This window comes from Chelonoidis abingdonii, chromosome 5, assembly GCF_003597395.2.
Source record: "Chelonoidis abingdonii isolate Lonesome George chromosome 5, CheloAbing_2.0, whole genome shotgun sequence".
Lineage (NCBI taxonomy): Eukaryota > Metazoa > Chordata > Testudines > Testudinidae > Chelonoidis > Chelonoidis abingdonii.
Window position 1 is genome coordinate 98,716,923 of NC_133773.1, and position 18,239 is coordinate 98,735,161.

General features: G+C 39.4%; 1 protein-coding gene across 5 annotated transcripts in view; it reads left to right on the plus strand.

The window, feature by feature from the left end:
• ATP8A1 (ATPase phospholipid transporting 8A1) overlaps positions 1-18,239 on the plus strand; it is a 263,824-nt gene that overhangs the window by 161,261 nt on the left and 84,324 nt on the right. For all 5 annotated transcript variants that reach the window (XM_032784994.2, XM_032784992.2, XM_032784991.2 and 2 more), the window contains 3 exons: positions 6,316-6,488; positions 13,547-13,730; positions 13,829-13,939. In XM_032784994.2, the coding sequence (XP_032640885.1) occupies positions 6,316-6,488; positions 13,547-13,730; positions 13,829-13,939 (468 nt within the window). The remainder of the gene's footprint in view (positions 1-6,315; positions 6,489-13,546; positions 13,731-13,828; positions 13,940-18,239) is intronic.

Sequence of the window (18,239 nt, forward strand, 5' to 3'; positions counted from 1 at the left end):
GTTGGGGCAGATCCTTAGGATGCTAGTCCTATTAAGCCCATTTACAAGTGTATTTAAAAATTACTTCTGCTCAGTATTTGTATGTTAGATTGTCATATTTATATTAATCATTGAAATGATCCCATGACCATTAAATTTAATATGCCTCAGGCTAAATAGGATGGGGTTATTGTGAAGACAGTCTTCCCAAGAGGAGAAAATACAGAAACTATATTCCTGTGGAGCAGCCCTCATGGAGTGTATATTTTCCTCAAGCCAAACTTTCTGTACAGCAAAGGTATAAATAAGTTTCTGTGTTCCTGTTGACCTCCAAATGCCTTCTTTGCAGCTGGGCTTTCAAGCATAAAACAGGAGAAAGAGAGGGTAATTCTGGTTTTCTGAAGGCCACACAAAGAACAAGAGTTACTATAAATATTTAATCTGCATTTTTCCTTCATAATATTGCTTTCATAGAGTCCCACTGTAGGAGATTAGATCTCAGTAACCTTCCTGAAGAAGTGGACTGAGAATTCTTGCTATTTAAAACAGGATAAAAGTACTGCCCTCCCAAAACAAACATCTGCTGTTGATGTTGTGTTCAGAGAATAGGGATTTGTGAGGCTGTGAACCAAACTCTTCATAGCAGCCCTAAAGATTTCAGATACGGTCTTATCATAGATACATGTAATAAAAAATTTTGTCCCCTAAGTAACTGACCTGAGGTGGTGATCAGGCATGGGAACATCAAATACTTCATAATGTGACCAAGTGCATAATATTATCCACTTAGTCTCCAAAGACCCTAAATAGTCCATTAGATTTTTTTCTAAACAGCTTAGATATAAGTAGTAGCTAACAGCTCTTTTATCATTCCTGGTATGTAGATTTACTTATCTTGAAAGGTTTCTAAATTTTTTAAATTTGGTAGCATAATTAAGACTTTCTGGATTGCAACATGACTGCTTTGATGTCCTGGGACAAGGACAGGGCATTCTGCCCTAAAGCCTAGCAACCCTGCTGATGTATGAAGAGAATTAAGAGGCTGATGCATTGAGAAGAAATTAAAGAAAGGTTAAATAAGCCCTTTCTCCCAGTGTAGTGGAAAGACATTAGATACACACAATGAGTGAGTTAAGTCTTGCCTGCTGTCCCTCACAACATCAGACGCTCTTCTGATTTATAGCAGACAAGCCCATGTTGATGCCTCCTCTCGCTGTCTGGAGTGGTTCATGATCATGTGTGCCCACCTCAGGACAGACTGTCAGAAAACAGGGCAGACACTCCATACTGATGGTGTGTTCTATAATTAGATTTCACCAAACCAGTAACAAATGTGAACTCCTGGATCTCTATGCCAGTCTTACCATGGAGTCTCAGACAGTCCAATCAAACTCTCTAGTCTGTCTTATTACCCAGACTATACCCAGGTCTTTGTGATAATAGGTCACTTATGCCAAAAATCACACTACATCAGGTTGCTCCTAGTCCCAAGAGACCAATCACTTACCCCAAATCAATTGCTACTCTAGATCTTACACAAAGACTTCACTTGTAGCCAGTTCTATAGTAAACTAACTCAAGGTTTATTACCTAAGAAAAGGAGTGAGAGTTATTGAGAGGTTGAAGCAGGCAAAATATATGTACAGGTGAGCCACAGTCTAAAATTCCAAATGATGGCAGTGATATAATAAACTGCCAGTTTCCCAAAAGTGTCTCAGGGCTACCCAGAATAACTCTGGAGATCTCTGTCTTTCCATTCAGTTGTTCCACCCTGTTAGAATCCAAACAGTCCAGAGATGAAGGATCTTTCCCTGAATCCATACTTATAACTTTTTCTCACAGAAAACAAGCTGACAGGGTCACTACCCATGTGGGCCTTTCCTTTGATGACCGAGCATGAGGAATTTTTTTATAGTCTTTGACCACACAATGATCACTTGCTTTGAAATTAGCACTCTCCTGTTAAAGTTCTTCATTTGCATTCCACAAGGCTTCTTCATTGTTTGATGGGTAATTTAGTTACAGGGGTATGCACAACGTAAATATTTGCTACTCCATTATAACAGGATACGCATAAGTAAAAACAATGCATGTAATGTTCCATTCATTTTCATGAAGTTTAAACACCAAACACTCTTATACTTTAACAATTACTTTGATCTATGCTAATATACAAGTGAATTGACCTGGGTCTTCAGCATGAGCACACCCCTTACAAATATCTTACAAACCACGGAGGGTTTGAGTGACCACTTACGTGAACCACTCCAACGCCAACATTCAACTCAGATTGTTGGCAATGGTATCTTTTTTTAAACATGCACCATTGAGCTATAAATAAAGGTCACTTCATTCTAGATGCATCATTCACACAGATCAATAACCTCCTGATATAACACAAGTTGGCTGAGATCCTCCCTATCCAGAAAATACATTGAGACTATAATATCAGTGAAAATCTTTAGAAGATCTCCTCTGATCTATGGGAGAAAGGATTTGAAAGGCAGCGTGATAGCCCTTGGCTCTAGCAAATTTATTTAGTCTTGACTCCTGCAGTCTTCAAATACCTCAACAGTCAAAAATACTCAGTATGCTCCTAAACCCAGAGTGGAAGCATCTTTATCTATCATTATTTGAAGAGTAGGATGAGGGAAGGACAACTTCTTGAAGACATACTCTAGCTGTGTTGCCTCACTAGAGTCTTAGACCCTCTTAAGAAGAAACTATGTCATATCCAAACTATAAAATACTTGGTTTTTACAACAGATTCAACCAGTTTTGCAATAGCTACATCTGTAATCTTGCAAAGGGGATGGGTGACAAATGTGCAGGCAACCATCAAGACTAATGCACACAACATGTCACTGGGCTTTCAAGCCTGGACCTAGCTAGATTCACTGGATGGGATTTTGGAACCATCTTGAGATAAGCATGCAAGAGTCCTGGTGAAATATTGGCAGGGCCCTTCAAATGTTAGAATCTGAGTTGAGACCAGCATGTATTTTTGATTTGTTTACTCACAGACTGGGAGATGTGAAGAAGAAGCAAGCCCTCCACAGGGTCTCAGCTACTTCACTATAGGACTATGCTCTCATGAGCCAGGAATTCAGATATAGGTTCACCTTCAGGATTTTATGACACAATTGAGTTACAACCACAGCCTAATTGGTGAACAGTTTAATTGGTGAACACCTTGGTGACTGCTGACAGCACAGATGATAGTATCTTGTATTGATAGTTGTCATTTTGCCTGATCAAGATGTGGAAGTAGGCATCTTGAGGCCCAAGAGTCCTGAAAAGGTCCATAGTTGAAACAGAGGACAGGAATACTGCTAATGGTTTTATTCTATTGCAAATACTGTATCTCTACATCCAGTCTTGTTTCATGCATAAGATGAATGCAGTGTTCATGCAACATTAATGTTGCACAAGTAAAATAATAAAAAGTAAGGAAATACAAAATAAGCATTATTGTTAGAATCTTAATTTGTTGTATTGCACATCCATTTACATTATAAATAACATTATATTAATATTAAGCTATACTTTTAACTGGAAAGCAGAAATAGAATATATTATATGTATGCATTTGTCATAGGTTCTACCCCCACTCTGAACCTTAGAGTATAGATTTGCGGACCTGCACGTGAACCCCTAAGCTTAATTACCAGCTTAGATCAATATGCTGCCACCATCCAAATATTTGAGTCGTTTGGAAAAATCTGTCTTCCCCCCCAAAACCTTCCCCTCCCTGGTTATCCTTGAGAGACTCCTCCACCAATTCCCTAGTGAACACCAATCCAAACCCCTTGGATCTTAAAACAAGGAAGAATTACTCATTCCCCCTCTTTCCCCCCCCACCAATCCCTGGTGAGTCCAGATCCGATCCCCTTGGATCTAACAACAAGGAGAAATTAATCAGGTTCTTAAAAAGAAGGTTTTTAATTAAAGAAAAGAAAGGTAAAAGAAAAAAACCTCTGGGAGATAGCATACAAGCTGATCTCACAGACAACAGATTTAAAACACAGGATGTTCCCCTGCACAAAAACCTTAGTATGCACAAGAATACCCAATTTGATTATTCCCTAATGCCAAGACAAGTTACAAAAAGAAAATAAACATAAACCTATTTATTTCCTTCCTTAATACTCACTACTCTGATAAGAGGCTGATTCCTTGATCTTTTCCTCTCTGGCCAAAACTGAAACTGACCAAGACAAAGGGAGCTTCCCTCCTTCCTTTTGAAACATCATGTCCCCCCATTGGTTCCTCTGGTCAGGTGTCAGCTAGGTTAGGTGAACTTCTTAACTCTTTACAGGTAAAAGAGGCATTAACCCTTAACTATCTGTTTATGACAGCATTGCAGCAGAATTGACGTTGCTTTTGAAACCTTAATTTTTTATTTCCTAAAATTTTAAGATTTTTTTAACTACATGTCCTTAATACTACATATGTGTAGTTTTTGTGTATTATGAGTTTTTCAGCAAAAGAAAATAATTGCATGTGCTTAATATTTCATTATTTAAATAGTCCCTTTCATAGGTGAACAACATTGGGGAAGGGTTAGTCTTTACTTCCGCTGTTTGGTTGGCATCAGTTATATGTAAATCTAGATTAATGGGGCAATAGTTCCATGTTTTATGTTTGGATAGCTGCATCTTTGCAACACAGAGATAGAGAGAGTTTGTTTGTTTTTGTTTTAATGAAAGCTTTGAATCTGAAGAATATTTCAATATGCAGCTTGAAAGCAGCAGCCACTGGTCCTGCCAAGATGGGCAAAGAAAAATGCATTAATATCACAAAGGGGCTGGAGCCTCATGAAATCTGCTCATATCTAAGCATACCCAGAAGTGATTGATTATTTGTAACTTTTATTTTTTCCCCACCCCAAATGTAGCAACACGTTTTCCTTACTAAGAATTATATATCCATTTAAAATTTAAGTTATTTTTGCCGTGGGTTGTTTAAATAATGTATGGTTCAAATTTTTCTACAGTGGGGGAAAAGTAGGTTTTTTTCACTATCCAGTAATTCAAACTACTAAGACATTTTGCTTAGATTTTCCTTTTAATATTTTAATATATACAGGCAAGAACCAAGAATGAAATAAAGAAGTATTTAGCCCAGAAGTTGAATGTTTTGGCAAGTTATGACCATATAAATATGAGGTTATATTGAAAACTGTTTCACAGCTTTAGAGTCACTATTGGCTATCATCGTAATTTATATATTTGTTCCTAAACAAATAATATCTAAAATATTTGAAGGCACTGGCATATTTTCCCAAGATATTTTTGATGTAATAATCACAATTTTTTCCAAAAACTGCAACAATAAATGTAGATAGCTAATCTAATGACCGCACCGCACCTGAAGCGGGGGAACATTGTCCAGGTTTGTCAAAGGAAGGCAGTAGTGCTTTATGGCAGAGTGGAAGGGAAGGAGGTCAGAAACTGATGCATAAAGGTGGGTGGTGGTCAGCTTTGTGGCACTGACTCATCTCTGGGAAATGTAAGGCTTTAAAGGTGCCAGCCCTGGGTGGTGGAAGCCCTTTCTCCATGCAGCAGGCAAGGCGGCACCCACCCTCCCTCCTGTAGAGATGCGAATATCAGGTTGGGTTAGGACCTGTTGTGAGCATTTCACTAGTCACTCCTTTTTAGGGAAGGTAGGAAGGAATTTTTCTCCTTTTCCCATATTGGCTTTGGTGGAGTGAGGTTTTTTCACCTTCCATACAGCAGGTGTCAGGGAGGACCCATTATGGTGAGGAGAAAAGGTGGTAGGCTATATCTCTCAACTTATTTTGTAAGTGTGGGGTGGATATCCAATGCAGGTACTCCATAAGAAAGACATCCAGTGACTAGATAAATGACCTTGTAAAGGACTTAAAAAGGAGGTGCTGGTTAAAGGAACAGAACGGAGGAGGTTCAGGGGTTCTGTGATTGGTATAGCAAGGAGCCAACCCCCATTTCTATAGCCCATCTTAACCCTCCTATGAGTGTAAATGGATGTTAAAGTCCAAGCCATGGCTTGGCTGGGGGACCTGGATGGAAAATGAATGGGCACTGGTGGAAGCCCTGGGTAGTTATTTGAATAAACATGGAGTTGCCTGCACTATATGCTTTTATCTGCCGGGCAGTCCCAGACATCTAATAATAAAGTTGCTGCCTGATTAAATCCATATCAAGTGTCTCCTGTCCTCCTTTTGGTATAGCCGGAGAACAGATTAAGTACAGTGTCAATTGCTCTTTACTACTGCATTAAAAAGTACAACTTATTTTGAATGTAGCAACAAACAGAAATAAAGATAATTAACATGTATGTTTTGTTGTGTAACAGGGAACAAGAGAGACCCTAAGTCGTCACTGCAGTACTCTTGGTGATGCTTTGAGGAAGGAAAATGACTTTGCTCTTATAATTGATGGTAAAACACTGAAGTATGCCTTAACATTTGAAGTAAGACAGTATTTCCTGGATTTGGCTTTGTCATGTAAAGCTGTTATTTGTTGCAGGTAAGGTTTAAGGTGTGTTCTTTTTTTCTTTCTGAATATAAAATACTATCCAGAAATAGACTTGTTTCTGGCACCAGTCTTATTGAATATATAGCTAGCTAGCTAGTTTAACAACATTTGAGAAAAGAAAATATAAAAGGTCAAAGTCAATAAAGATTTTGTAGAAATAAATCATATATTATAATTTGTTTGCATAATATTATGTGATCATGCAATGGAAGAGGGTACTGTAATCCATACCACAACACGGAGGAATTAACAAGCAAAACAGGAGTCCAGGATCTGGCTCAAAGACAGCCAGTGTTTACCCAACATAGGATAGGGTCAACAAGATTCAGGCACTGATCTTCACAGAGTTATCTATCTACCTTTAACTCCAGCTCCTATGCCTTGTGTAGAGATCACTTTGTAGACAAAAATGCACATGAGATAGCTTCTAAGACTTTTCCTATAAGCCTGGACTCATACCCAACAAAAAGTGCAAAGGAAATACACGTTTTGTTAAGACCTTTTCTTCACAATCGGAGCCCATTCTCTTGATCATGGACATCAGTCTGTTCAGGTTGGTAGCCCACCATAACAAGGGGACTTGTTCAAGATCAAAGAAGCATCAAAGCATCAACCTAGAGATAAGAACACCTTTCTCTCTTGGCTTCCTCAAAGGGCCATACTAACAGTGCTTCTTGGGCTTTCTCCTGGCTTTCCAGGTTACTTCCTGATTCTTATGCACAGAGATGCAATCTAGCCAGTCCCTGTGTTTGCTGTCAGTGCTATGGAAACCCCATGGTCCCTGTGGTTCAGTTTCTCTTCCAGCCTGGACTTGCTGGTCCGTGACTTGGGTGATAGATTCCATTATATCAGCTATCAATAAAGAAGTATTTATTTGTTCCCTTCTTTAGGCTGAATGAAAGGTGTCTGGTACTCCTGTCACCTCCACTGAGGTCTGTAGTTGCCCATAGATCAAAGGCATATTTGCTGGCAGCTACCAACATCCTATAACAATAAAAAAGTGTCAAGTGTTACCAGTTTCAGTGTTTGAGTTTAACTAATACATTTAAGTCATCTAAGATCAATTGATCTTCTTGCTTTCTGATTAAGTATTTAACATCATGTAGCTGAAAAAGGATGAGGGTTATTACCGTAACTGATCCTGAGATTCACCAGGAATAAAATGGAAGTTTGTATATTTTCATCCCTGAATCTTTTTTAATCAGAAAAAGGTATTTCCGTAATATTTTCTTAATGGTCTTAAATCCAGGAATACAAAGATTGGAAGTAATATGAGCAGGGCCGGTTCCAGGCATCATCAAAGGAAGCAGGTTCCTGGGGTGGCCAATAGAAAGGGTGGCACTCCGTCTGTTACTGGGGTGGCACATCTGGATCTGCAGTGGCAATTCAGTGGTGGGTCCTTCAGTCCCTCTCTTCCTCTTCGGCGGCACTTAGGCAACAGATCAATCGGGTTTTTCTTTTCTTTTTTTCTCTCTTTTTTTTTCTTCACTGCTTGGGGCGGCAAAAAAGCTGGAACTGGCCCTGAATATGAGCATACGTGTTTGAGTAGTATCTGCAGCTTTATTAGGATTATTACACCCAAGAGCAGGAACTCCAGGAGATGAGGGGTAAAATAAGTATAAAATACTGATCCTGTGATTCACATAGGCATTTTGTTAGGAATGCTAGACATTTTGTGAATCACCAGAGTAACAGAAGAGATCATTTGCTCATATCCATCAAATAATAAGAATTTACTTTACAGGGACTGGAGGGCTAGAGGTATCAGTTGGAGTCAAGAGCAAAATGTAAAATATGTCTAAAATCCCTGAAAATAAAGAGTGAGCAACGTGCAGGGGGTTATTATTTTATTTTAATTATTTTTTCAGTTATTTTTAATTACATTCTGATTTATATTAGTTGGTTATTTTATGTAGAGAATTTTATCCAGTTTCTTCATATTTTTCTGAGAGGACTTGAAAGAGAAAAAAGGGAATAATACAAGAAGAAAGTATCTATGCTGAGACAGCAAGGAAAACTTTTCCTCTGTGAAACTAGACTATGAATCATCTGTCATACTCCTGTAAAAAGGAGCCTGTTTTAACCTTCTATATCAATCTTTTCCATGGCAGGACAAGCAGACTCTCTAGACTTGGCTGTGAGGCACGCTTCCAGTTGAGCAGAGGGAACATTTTATTAATACCAGCAGTTTGTGTTGGCAAAGAACTTGACTAATGCATGCAGTCATAAAAACTTTATTTCACTTTTAGTAGCTGGTTCCTTTTTTTTAAACCATCATTAAACACCACCTTTTACTCTTGTAAATTAACTAATATAAATAACATTGTGCCTCCACTGCCCTAATTCACCAGTTTTACCTGATTTACTAAATTTTTGTTGAAAGAGAGGGGACCTGTCCTTCCCAAAATCTCATTAACAGCCATAAAGATACCATTTTTTCCCCTATAAATAAGAATAATTCTTTTTGGAGAGCCTCTCAACATTGCCATCCTAATGGGAACAGAGCCCCTGGGCCTTGAGCTTCCAGAAACTTCAGTAAACTGTGTCCTTTAAGGTTGCAGGAGCTCCATCATTGTACTGAACTTTTGATGCCTGTTATTATATAAGGAGATGCAGTTGTTTAAACTTAGCATTTCACTTCAGTGCTAGATTTCTGAAATGGTGCTACAGTCTTTATTCAGCTGAGAACTCAGCCCATGTTCCACCTGGGCTATACTTCTCACCAACCGCCTGTGAGTAGGAATACACAGAGGCACTCTAAGAAAGAAAAGGTTCACACATGCATTCCACTCAGATGTGCGCATGCTCACCATATTGGAGCTGGTGAGTTTTCTGAAGCAGTACCTTTTGCAGCAGTCCATGCACTATTTCCTTGTGGCTCCCCCCAAAGCTATATGAGGGTGGTGCTGCCCAACCCACCTTGGTTTCTTCTCACTGCCCATGGCCTGAGTCAGAGCTCTCCATGTGATTTACCTCACAGTTTTTCCTCTGTGGAGATAGCTAATTTAATTTTTTCCTTATCTGTAAACAGTTAGCATCTGTTAAATTTTCATTTATATTTTAAAGTGTGTTTTAATACAGTAGTTAGTTTTCAGTGCTAAACATCTTTGGTATGCAGCACTCAAGAGGCTTTAAGCACTGCCTGTTGTACGAATTGTTTTTTCCAAATAGTGACCTGCATGCCTCGCTGCCTTTAGTACCTCAGTGAAGGGTACATTAAAGAGAGGTCCAATATCTGCCACTCGTTCAGAAAAAGAATGCAGATTTCAGGAGACCTACACCTCAAACACCACCTCATGAAGCAGCCGATGAGACTTGCTTGGCTCTGGGCCTATCTAGCGATCACCCTGCTTCCTGTGCACAGACTGCAAATGTAGCTGCGGTTGTCTCAGACAGACCGCTGGACTTGGCCTCTTCTCCTTGGAGAAAGAGAGGTCGGTGTTCTCCAGGCCTCCTCAGAAAATGACACACAAGACAAACCAAGCTGACTTAAAGTCGAAGAAAACTTCTTTGAAAAACAACTCAGGACACCAGCAGGATTCAGCAGGTACTCCAGATAGAGCTGGACCATCAGCCCATGTCTCCCCAGTACTGCAGTAGGAGGATGTGAGTACAGTACTCTTGACTCTGGTACTGTCTGCAGGATGACCATTTAGCCCAGTACCAATGAACACTGTTACAGCAGCAACATTTCTGGTACTGACAACTCCACAAGCTTATGAGTCAGGAAAGGATTTGCCTTGCCTCTTTGTCCCAGACTCTCCTATGATTCATGAATCCATTGCTTTATTGACACCTCCTTCAGTATGGGGGTCTTCAGTCTCCTCAGCTCTGATGTAGAGAATGTTAGTGGTACTGATGCCAGTATCAGCTAAGAAGTATACTAAAGGCTCAGCTCCTTCTCCAGTACCATCTTTGGTACTGGTGCACACTGTGTTGGCACCAGTACAGTTTTCAGATGCCATTCATTCTTGAGCACTACATCAGCACTGAATGTGGTACTGGGGCAATAATTGGCTTGGGTAACAACTCCAGTTTCTACCACCATACCGACTACAAGTTCTTTCCCAGAACCATCTCAGGATGCTGTGCCTTCAATGTCTCATGAAACCTTTATGATATAAACTACCCTACTTGCCTTGGTACTGATGTTAGATCTTTCGCCTATTGTAAAGAGGTTATCAGGCTGCCTAGTAGCCCCAACAAGTGTTGCACTCCCCAGTGGTTACTGACCACTCAGTCTGGTTCATTCTCCTAGTTGTTTGTTGTCCCTCTCTTGACACAGATGGTCTAGCAAATTTTCCAGATTGCCTCCAGAAGGGGAGCATTGATCTCTAGAGTGGGACTGATCCTACAGCAAGGACAGATCACTGTGGCCCAGTTCTTACTGACTCCCCAGACCTTACACTTTCCTTCAATGGCCATTGTGTGTCTGATTTGTCTCCTATTCCCCAAGGTCATGATCATCACCCCAGACTAGGGGAAAGTCATCTGAATGCATGGTGACAAACCTTCCAGATCCACTTGTGTTGGAAGTATGACAAGATACTCTTCCCCTGCTGCAGGAGGAACCATTGCATTAGGAACCAATTTATTGCAAGACCTTGCATCTGAACCTGTGTTCCTCCTCACTCATGACTCAGTGATCTCAGACACTTGATTTTAAGTCTCATCAGAAGCTTCTGAGAAGAATGGCTGCATCTTTGGGTATACAAGCTAAGCTTATACAACAAAACACAAGCTTTTAGACATTTTCCAGACTTTTGCCTCTCCCTATTAGTGTAGCTCCTCTAGAACTGGCAAAGACCATATGGCATATACCAGCCTTTCTAGCCTCTACAGCCAAGCGCATGGATAAATGCTATTTTGTCCCTATGCAAAGCTTTGAGGGTTTTAATTCCTATCCTGCCCCAAGCTGCTTAGTGTTGACAGCCGCTAAGGAGAGATTGCATCAAGGGAAATTTAAATAAAGAAAAAGAGACCAAGAGGCTTGGCTTATTTGGGAGAAAATAATTATTCCACATTCCCTCTACAGATGCATGTAGCAAATCAGCAAGCACTGATAGTTAAACAGGACTTTGTAAACTGGGATGCAATATCCAAATTAACTGAAAAGCTACCAGAGAGGAGGCAAGAGAGGAATTTAAGGCTTTCCTGGGGTGGCTAAGACACCAGTCGAATCTGCTGAATTAATGGATTCATAGATTCCAAGCCAAGAAGGGCTGTTGTGATGTTCCTAACGCTTGATGGCCTCTGCAATAACAATGAGGCAAGCTTCCTGGGTACAGAACTTGGGCATAGCTACAGACATTCAACAAACTATTAAAGACTTTCCTTCTGATGGTTGTTACTTGTTTTAGGATATAAGCGATGAGAACTTACATTATTTTAAAGACTCTAACAATGCTCATTAGGGTCTATACTCCAGCCCCCAGAAGGTGCCAATACATATCTCAACAATTTCAATTACAGTATAGTATTATAGGCAACCTTTCCACCCATCAAAGCAACCATATTCTCAAAAAAGAAACACAAAATCACAAGGTCAGCCATGGAAAGCAGCCCATTTGCATTCTCTTTCAATGACAGCAGTATAGTCTTGGTGATCTTCCTACCACCTTGTCCCCCTGACCATTCTGGGGGGAGGATTATCCCATTTCCTCACTGCCTGGGAAGCTATAACAATGGACAAATGGGTCCTAATAACTCTGAGATTGGGATATTCTAGTAGCTAGACCATGCCAAGATAATTCTTATAGCTCCAGCATGGTTGAGACAATGCAGGTTCTCAGATGTTCACAGCCTCTTGATTTAGCCTCCAGGGCCTCAGCCTCCTCTTCCAAACCTTCTGTCCCACTAACATGGGTGGTTATTGCATCCAGTCTTGAACAGTTGGTACCATACAGTATGGTGGTTGAGTGGCTAGATCAGGCAGAGAAAGACTTCTCAGTGGCAGTTCAAAGGATGTTCTTAATAGCAGAAAGCAACCCGTTAGATCTGCTTATTTAGCTAACTGGAAGCAATTTTCAATGCGGTCTACGCTCCATAGTATACCTTGCTCAGAAACTAGGATTCAGGACATTTTAGAGTACCTGGTATATCTCAGATTGTCATGTCTTTTTCCGAGTTTCCTGGGAGTCCATTTTGTGGCAATCTCAGCAATTTACCCTCCACTTAGGGAAGATTTTCTAGTTTTTTTTAAAAGGTGTTGTTCGTCTTTCTCCAATGAAGGATTCATCACTATAGCATTGTGTTCTTTGCTTTCATGGGCCCTCTGTTTGAGCCAATGGACTCTGGCTCCTTGCCTCTCCTATGTCAGAAGACATCTTTCCTCATAGCAAGTATGTCAGCCAGAAGAGAAGAGCGGGTAAACATCACGCTCTCCTGGAAGGCCCCCATTATAAAGCTCAGCAGAAAACAGTGGGACTCCTGGCTCAGTACAAAAAATTGTTCTGCGGGAGGAGGCCAGCAATTACAAAAGCAGTCCAATAAAGAGTAAAATAGTATAGCTGCATAGTTAAAATTTTCATTCCTTGACTTTTTTGTAAAATTAAGATTCCAACATCTGTTAGCTCAGCAATATTGCCCACTTTTACTATTTGTCTGTTCCTGTTTTTCTATTTTAATGTGTGATTTTATTATATTACCATTTGTCTGTAAAATAAACACATTAAAATATATAAGTAAAATATAAAACAAATATAAAATATACAATGGAAAGTTAACACTGCTGTTGGGATTTTCCCTTTTACATTTTCTGACTTTTTAATATTTTAATTATACAGCCTTAATGCTATATTAATGCAGATTTCTGCATTTCATAACAGGTATTTTAGTGATGTTTGACATATGTATGGGAAACCCAATCCTACTCTAGCCTTGCTGAAAAATCCTGTGAATGTGTCTTTGAGGGAGGTAAAAAGACAATTTCAATGACAGATACTGTATTTAATCTATTTTATTGCCCTTTAGCAGAACAAAAAATATTTTAACATAATGCGCATTCAGAATTTCCATGTTCAGGGTTTGTTCTTTTTTTTTTTTCAAAGGGTGTCTCCTCTTCAGAAATCTGAAGTAGTAGAAATGGTAAAAAAACAAGTTAAAGTAGTAACACTGGCAATTGGTGATGGAGCAAATGATGTTAGTATGATACAGACAGCACATGTTGGCGTTGGTATTAGTGGAAATGAAGGGCTACAGGCAGCTAATTCTTCGGATTACTCCATAGCACAGGTAAATCATTATGCTGTCAAATATATTAAAACAGAATACTTTTATATCATTTAATACTGATCAATGTACATGTTTTTAAACAAATTTTTTCATTGCAGTTCAGATATCTGACGAACTTGTTGTTGGTTCATGGTGCTTGGAACTACAGCAGAATAGCTAAATGCATCTTATACTGTTTCTACAAGAATATAGTCCTTTATATTATTGAGGTAATGGTACAGTATATCCAATATTAGTTTTTCAAACTTTCATTATTAAAGTTTTTCTTAAGTGTTCAAAGATACTGCATGATTTTCTAAGGGAGTTTAAAAATAATTTCAGAATTATCACTCAAGGTAAATATTTCTTATTAATAATGAATGACTTATTTTGTTTTAAATTGGATTTCATTTGATTTAGTTATGAAAAAAATATATTCTTAGTGCAAAACTTTTTCATTTACATTTGGGTATTACTATTTCACTTTTCCTATTAAAATTATCTCTGTATAACAAATTATTATTTTCCTATCTGCTCCAAATCAGGCAAAGTGAGGATTTGAGGTATAGTGGTCTGTGCCCCATGAGACTACCTATCTACCAAGCTGTTGACTTTTCTGGGGTCTGACTCTCTAGGGGTACATTTACACTTCGAACTGGAGGTATAAGTTCCAACTTGAGATATACCCACACTTACTGTGATCAAGCTAGTGTGCTAAAACAGAGTGTAGTTGTAGTAGCGAAGACATTAGCCATGTCAAGTACATACTCATCCAAGATACTACATATGTACTTGGGGTGGCTAGCCCTTCCAACCACCATTACTTGTGCATGCAGGATTTCTGTTTTTAGCATGCTAGCTCAGATCTAACGTGGGTATGTCTACTTGAGCTTGAAATGTAGACATATCCTATCTCTCTCTCTCTCTCTTGTTTTTCATGAAAAATTCCAAAAGCTCTCAGTTTCATCCTGATGGAGAACGGGAGAATTTCAAAAATCTCAACAACTTTTGCAGGATATGGGAAATGTTTCCCACTGAGCTCTAATGATGATATATACACATATTGTTAGGGATATTTGCACTTTCATGTGCAACTTTAAATTTGGCATTTCATGACTTTGCAGTGCTTAGGTTTGCAACCCAAGCATTCTTTTAACATAATTCTTGTATGGGTTATTGTAGAGAGAATTTTTTAATTAGAATTTCTGTCTCTCCCCGTCCTCCTTTTTCCACAACCTTTCTTTGTTTTTCATTGTTTCTCTTTCTGTACCTTTCATCAGATTTTCCCCTTAAATGAAATAGAAACCCAGTGATGCTTATATTTGATTCAAACTTCTGAATTCACAATGTTTGTATGGGTTCAAAATTAGGAAAAACAAGTTTGTCCATTCCAAAGCACGGCCAGTTTGTTTGGGTTATTTTTCTTACATACATAAGATACAAATTAATACTATTTTAATAAAATGTTGAGTGGTATATTTTTAAATAAAAATCCTTATTTAGTGAGAACTGCAGATGGTCATCAGCTGCAAAAATCAGACCACTTAAATTAGATGCCTAAGATTTGACCCTCTAAGTTTGAAAATTTGCCTTAATTTCTGCTTTTTTAAAAAAAGCAAAACCTGTTTCTTTTTGATGGAGCTTGTCACAAATAGTGCAGCTGCTGGGGATTTTTAATCTTATAATTTTACTTTGTAACATTTCCATAAACTTAATTGGATTTGTATTCTATTTTGAAGAAAATATAACAAAAAGAACAGAGTGAAAAATTCAGGAGCTTTGAAAAAAAAGGTTAGAAAGAAAAATTATAATAAAAAAATTAAATAGTCTTGTCTAGTCTTGTCTAGTCTTGTCTACAATTTTCCATTCATAAAATATGCTAAAAATGTTACAGTTGCAAAGTGAAGCACTCAAGGTTCTTTGGCACTTGCAGTTGCTCCTCATCAAAATCAGAACATATATTTAGATGCCTAACTTTTTGCGGATCCAAATTTTATATTTAGAGCCCTGCAAATCTGCGGATATCCATTTGATATCGCGGACCATGTTTGCTGATTGCAGATCAGATGCGGATACAAACTTTGTTTCCACGCAGAGCCCTATTTATCATATCTCTTAGTCTAGAGAAAATTAGTTGCTGATTTGTACTAGAAATGTGCAGTTCTCAAGTCTTAATTTGAAAATTCATTGTTTATATATATTTTGTTTAACAATGACAGGAATTTTTGTTCAATATTGAAAATTAACTTTGAAATACACTATATATTTATTTTTAATTATAAATATGTAATTTTAAAAAAATACATAATGAAGCTGTACATGAGATAGGATGATCTTTAGATTAATTCCCATATACATGACTTTTGCCAGGTAAAACACTTTTTGCCAATGTTAATGGCTAATGTCAATATTGTGAATTAATAGAAAAATACATCACGGAATGTCTCTAGCCAGGACAACTACTAGGCTTCAATCTCTCTTTTCAGTTTTTTGTACTGATCAGGCTTGGGAGCAGAGATCTCAGTGACTACACCTCTACCCTGATATAACACTGTCCTTGGGAGCCAAAAAATCGTACTGCGTTATAGGTGAAACTGCATTATATCGAACTTGCTTTGATCTGCCCAAGTGCACAGCCTCGCTCTCCTGGACACTACTTTACCACGTTATATCCGAATTCATGTTATATCAGGTCACATTATATCGGGGTAGAGATGTACTTGTAAGTGGACAGTGGAAGCATGTGACTAAGAGAACCAGGCAGAGGAAAAGACAGGCTAGTGAAGGAGAAATAGAGCTCAGGAACAGGTTTGCGGAGTTGGAAAATGAAGAAGGGACACAGCAGGTGGTCACTGAAGGTGGGAGGGCAAAGAAGAAGAGAAAAGCAGCTAGTTCTGTAGGAAGAGGGGAAGAGTCAATGCAGATAAAAACACCAAATATGAGTCTCAGGAGAATACAGGATGGATTGCAAAGGATTGCAAGGAAGAATAGAAATCAAGAGGACTTCAGCCAGAGGGAACAGGGAATAGACCGGAGAATTGCACCATCACCAGGAAAAGGCAGGTCTACATAACTGGGGACTCCTTACTGAGAAGAATAGACAGGCCTGCAACCAAAGCTGATCCAGAGAACAGAAGGGTATGCTGTCTGCCAGGTGCTAAGATACAGGATGTGGACCTGAGGTTGAAGAGGATTCTAATGGGAGTAGGAAAGAATCCACTGATTGTCCTTCATGTGGGAACAAATGATACGGCTAGATTCTTGCTGGAACATATCAAGGGAGACTATGCTAGGCTGGGGAAGACACTCAAGGAAATCAAGGCTCAGGTGATCTTCAGTGGGATTCTGCCTGTTCCTAGAGAAGGGCGACAAAGGTGTGACAAGATTACGATGATCAACAGATGGCTCAGGCAGTGTGCTAAAAGGAGGGCTTTGGGATGTATGGCCACTGGTAGGCATTCATGGACAGAGGACTGTTCTCTCGGGATGGACTTCACCTGAGTAGGGAGGAAAATAGACTTCTAGGATGGAGGCTGGCACAACTGATTAAGAGAGCTTCAAACTAGGAATTTGGGGGAGATGGTTGGGAGATGTTCCAGCAAATGACCCTGCCCCAGCTGGCAGGAGGAAGCAAAAACCTCCGAGGGTCTGCCAATCTGCCCTAGGAGGAAATTCTTCCCGACCCCAAATATGGTGATACATGTTTAAACCCCTGAGCACATGGGCAAGAGTGACCAGCCAAGAACCCAGAGGAAGAGAGTTCTCGTGTAGAGGTAACTCATGATATGCGGCGCTGCCCTCATACTCAGACGATCCCATCACAGGATCGCATGTGGTCATTAATTACTGGATGAAGGAGTCAAGGCTACAATAATTGCCCAAAATTTAGGGGCTATGCCCAGGCATTATCGATGCCCCTCCATAACAGGAGAGGCGTTATCAAAAGCTTAAAGTGCTGGAAGGCTAGGGTAGTGCTTTGTCACTCCAGCCTGGGCTGTCCTTGAGGGCTTGTATTCCAGAGCTTCACTCCTCTGATGTTGTAGAAAAACGTCCAATCTAATGCAAGATCTAAACATCCTCATGGCTAGTTTATATTACACTTGTATCTTGGTGTCCCATGTGGGTAATAGAGATTTTAAAATAATTCCATCATCCCACTACTGGTATTTATCCTTATAAAGTTAGGGAGAAGAAGCATATCCCACCCGTACAAAGACCATGCTGTTTGGATAAGAGCTAAGACAGCCGAAGCTCGTTTGAGTCTCCACTTTCATAAGCGACTAGGGTTTTCAATTCCGCCGCGGATGCATGCTCCATAGTCCGTCTCATGTAAAAGCTGGTACGAGATTTGGAAATGCAGCACTTGCATCACAGTGGGAGCGAAGGAACTGGTAGCACATGTATCTCCAGAATGAAGAAGTACTCAACACCAGAGCCTGTTGTCTAACGTTACTAAACACTCCTTATCTCTACTAGGGAAAAAATTCGCCTGATGGCAGCCCCAAAGACTTGCATTAGGACTTTTTCGCA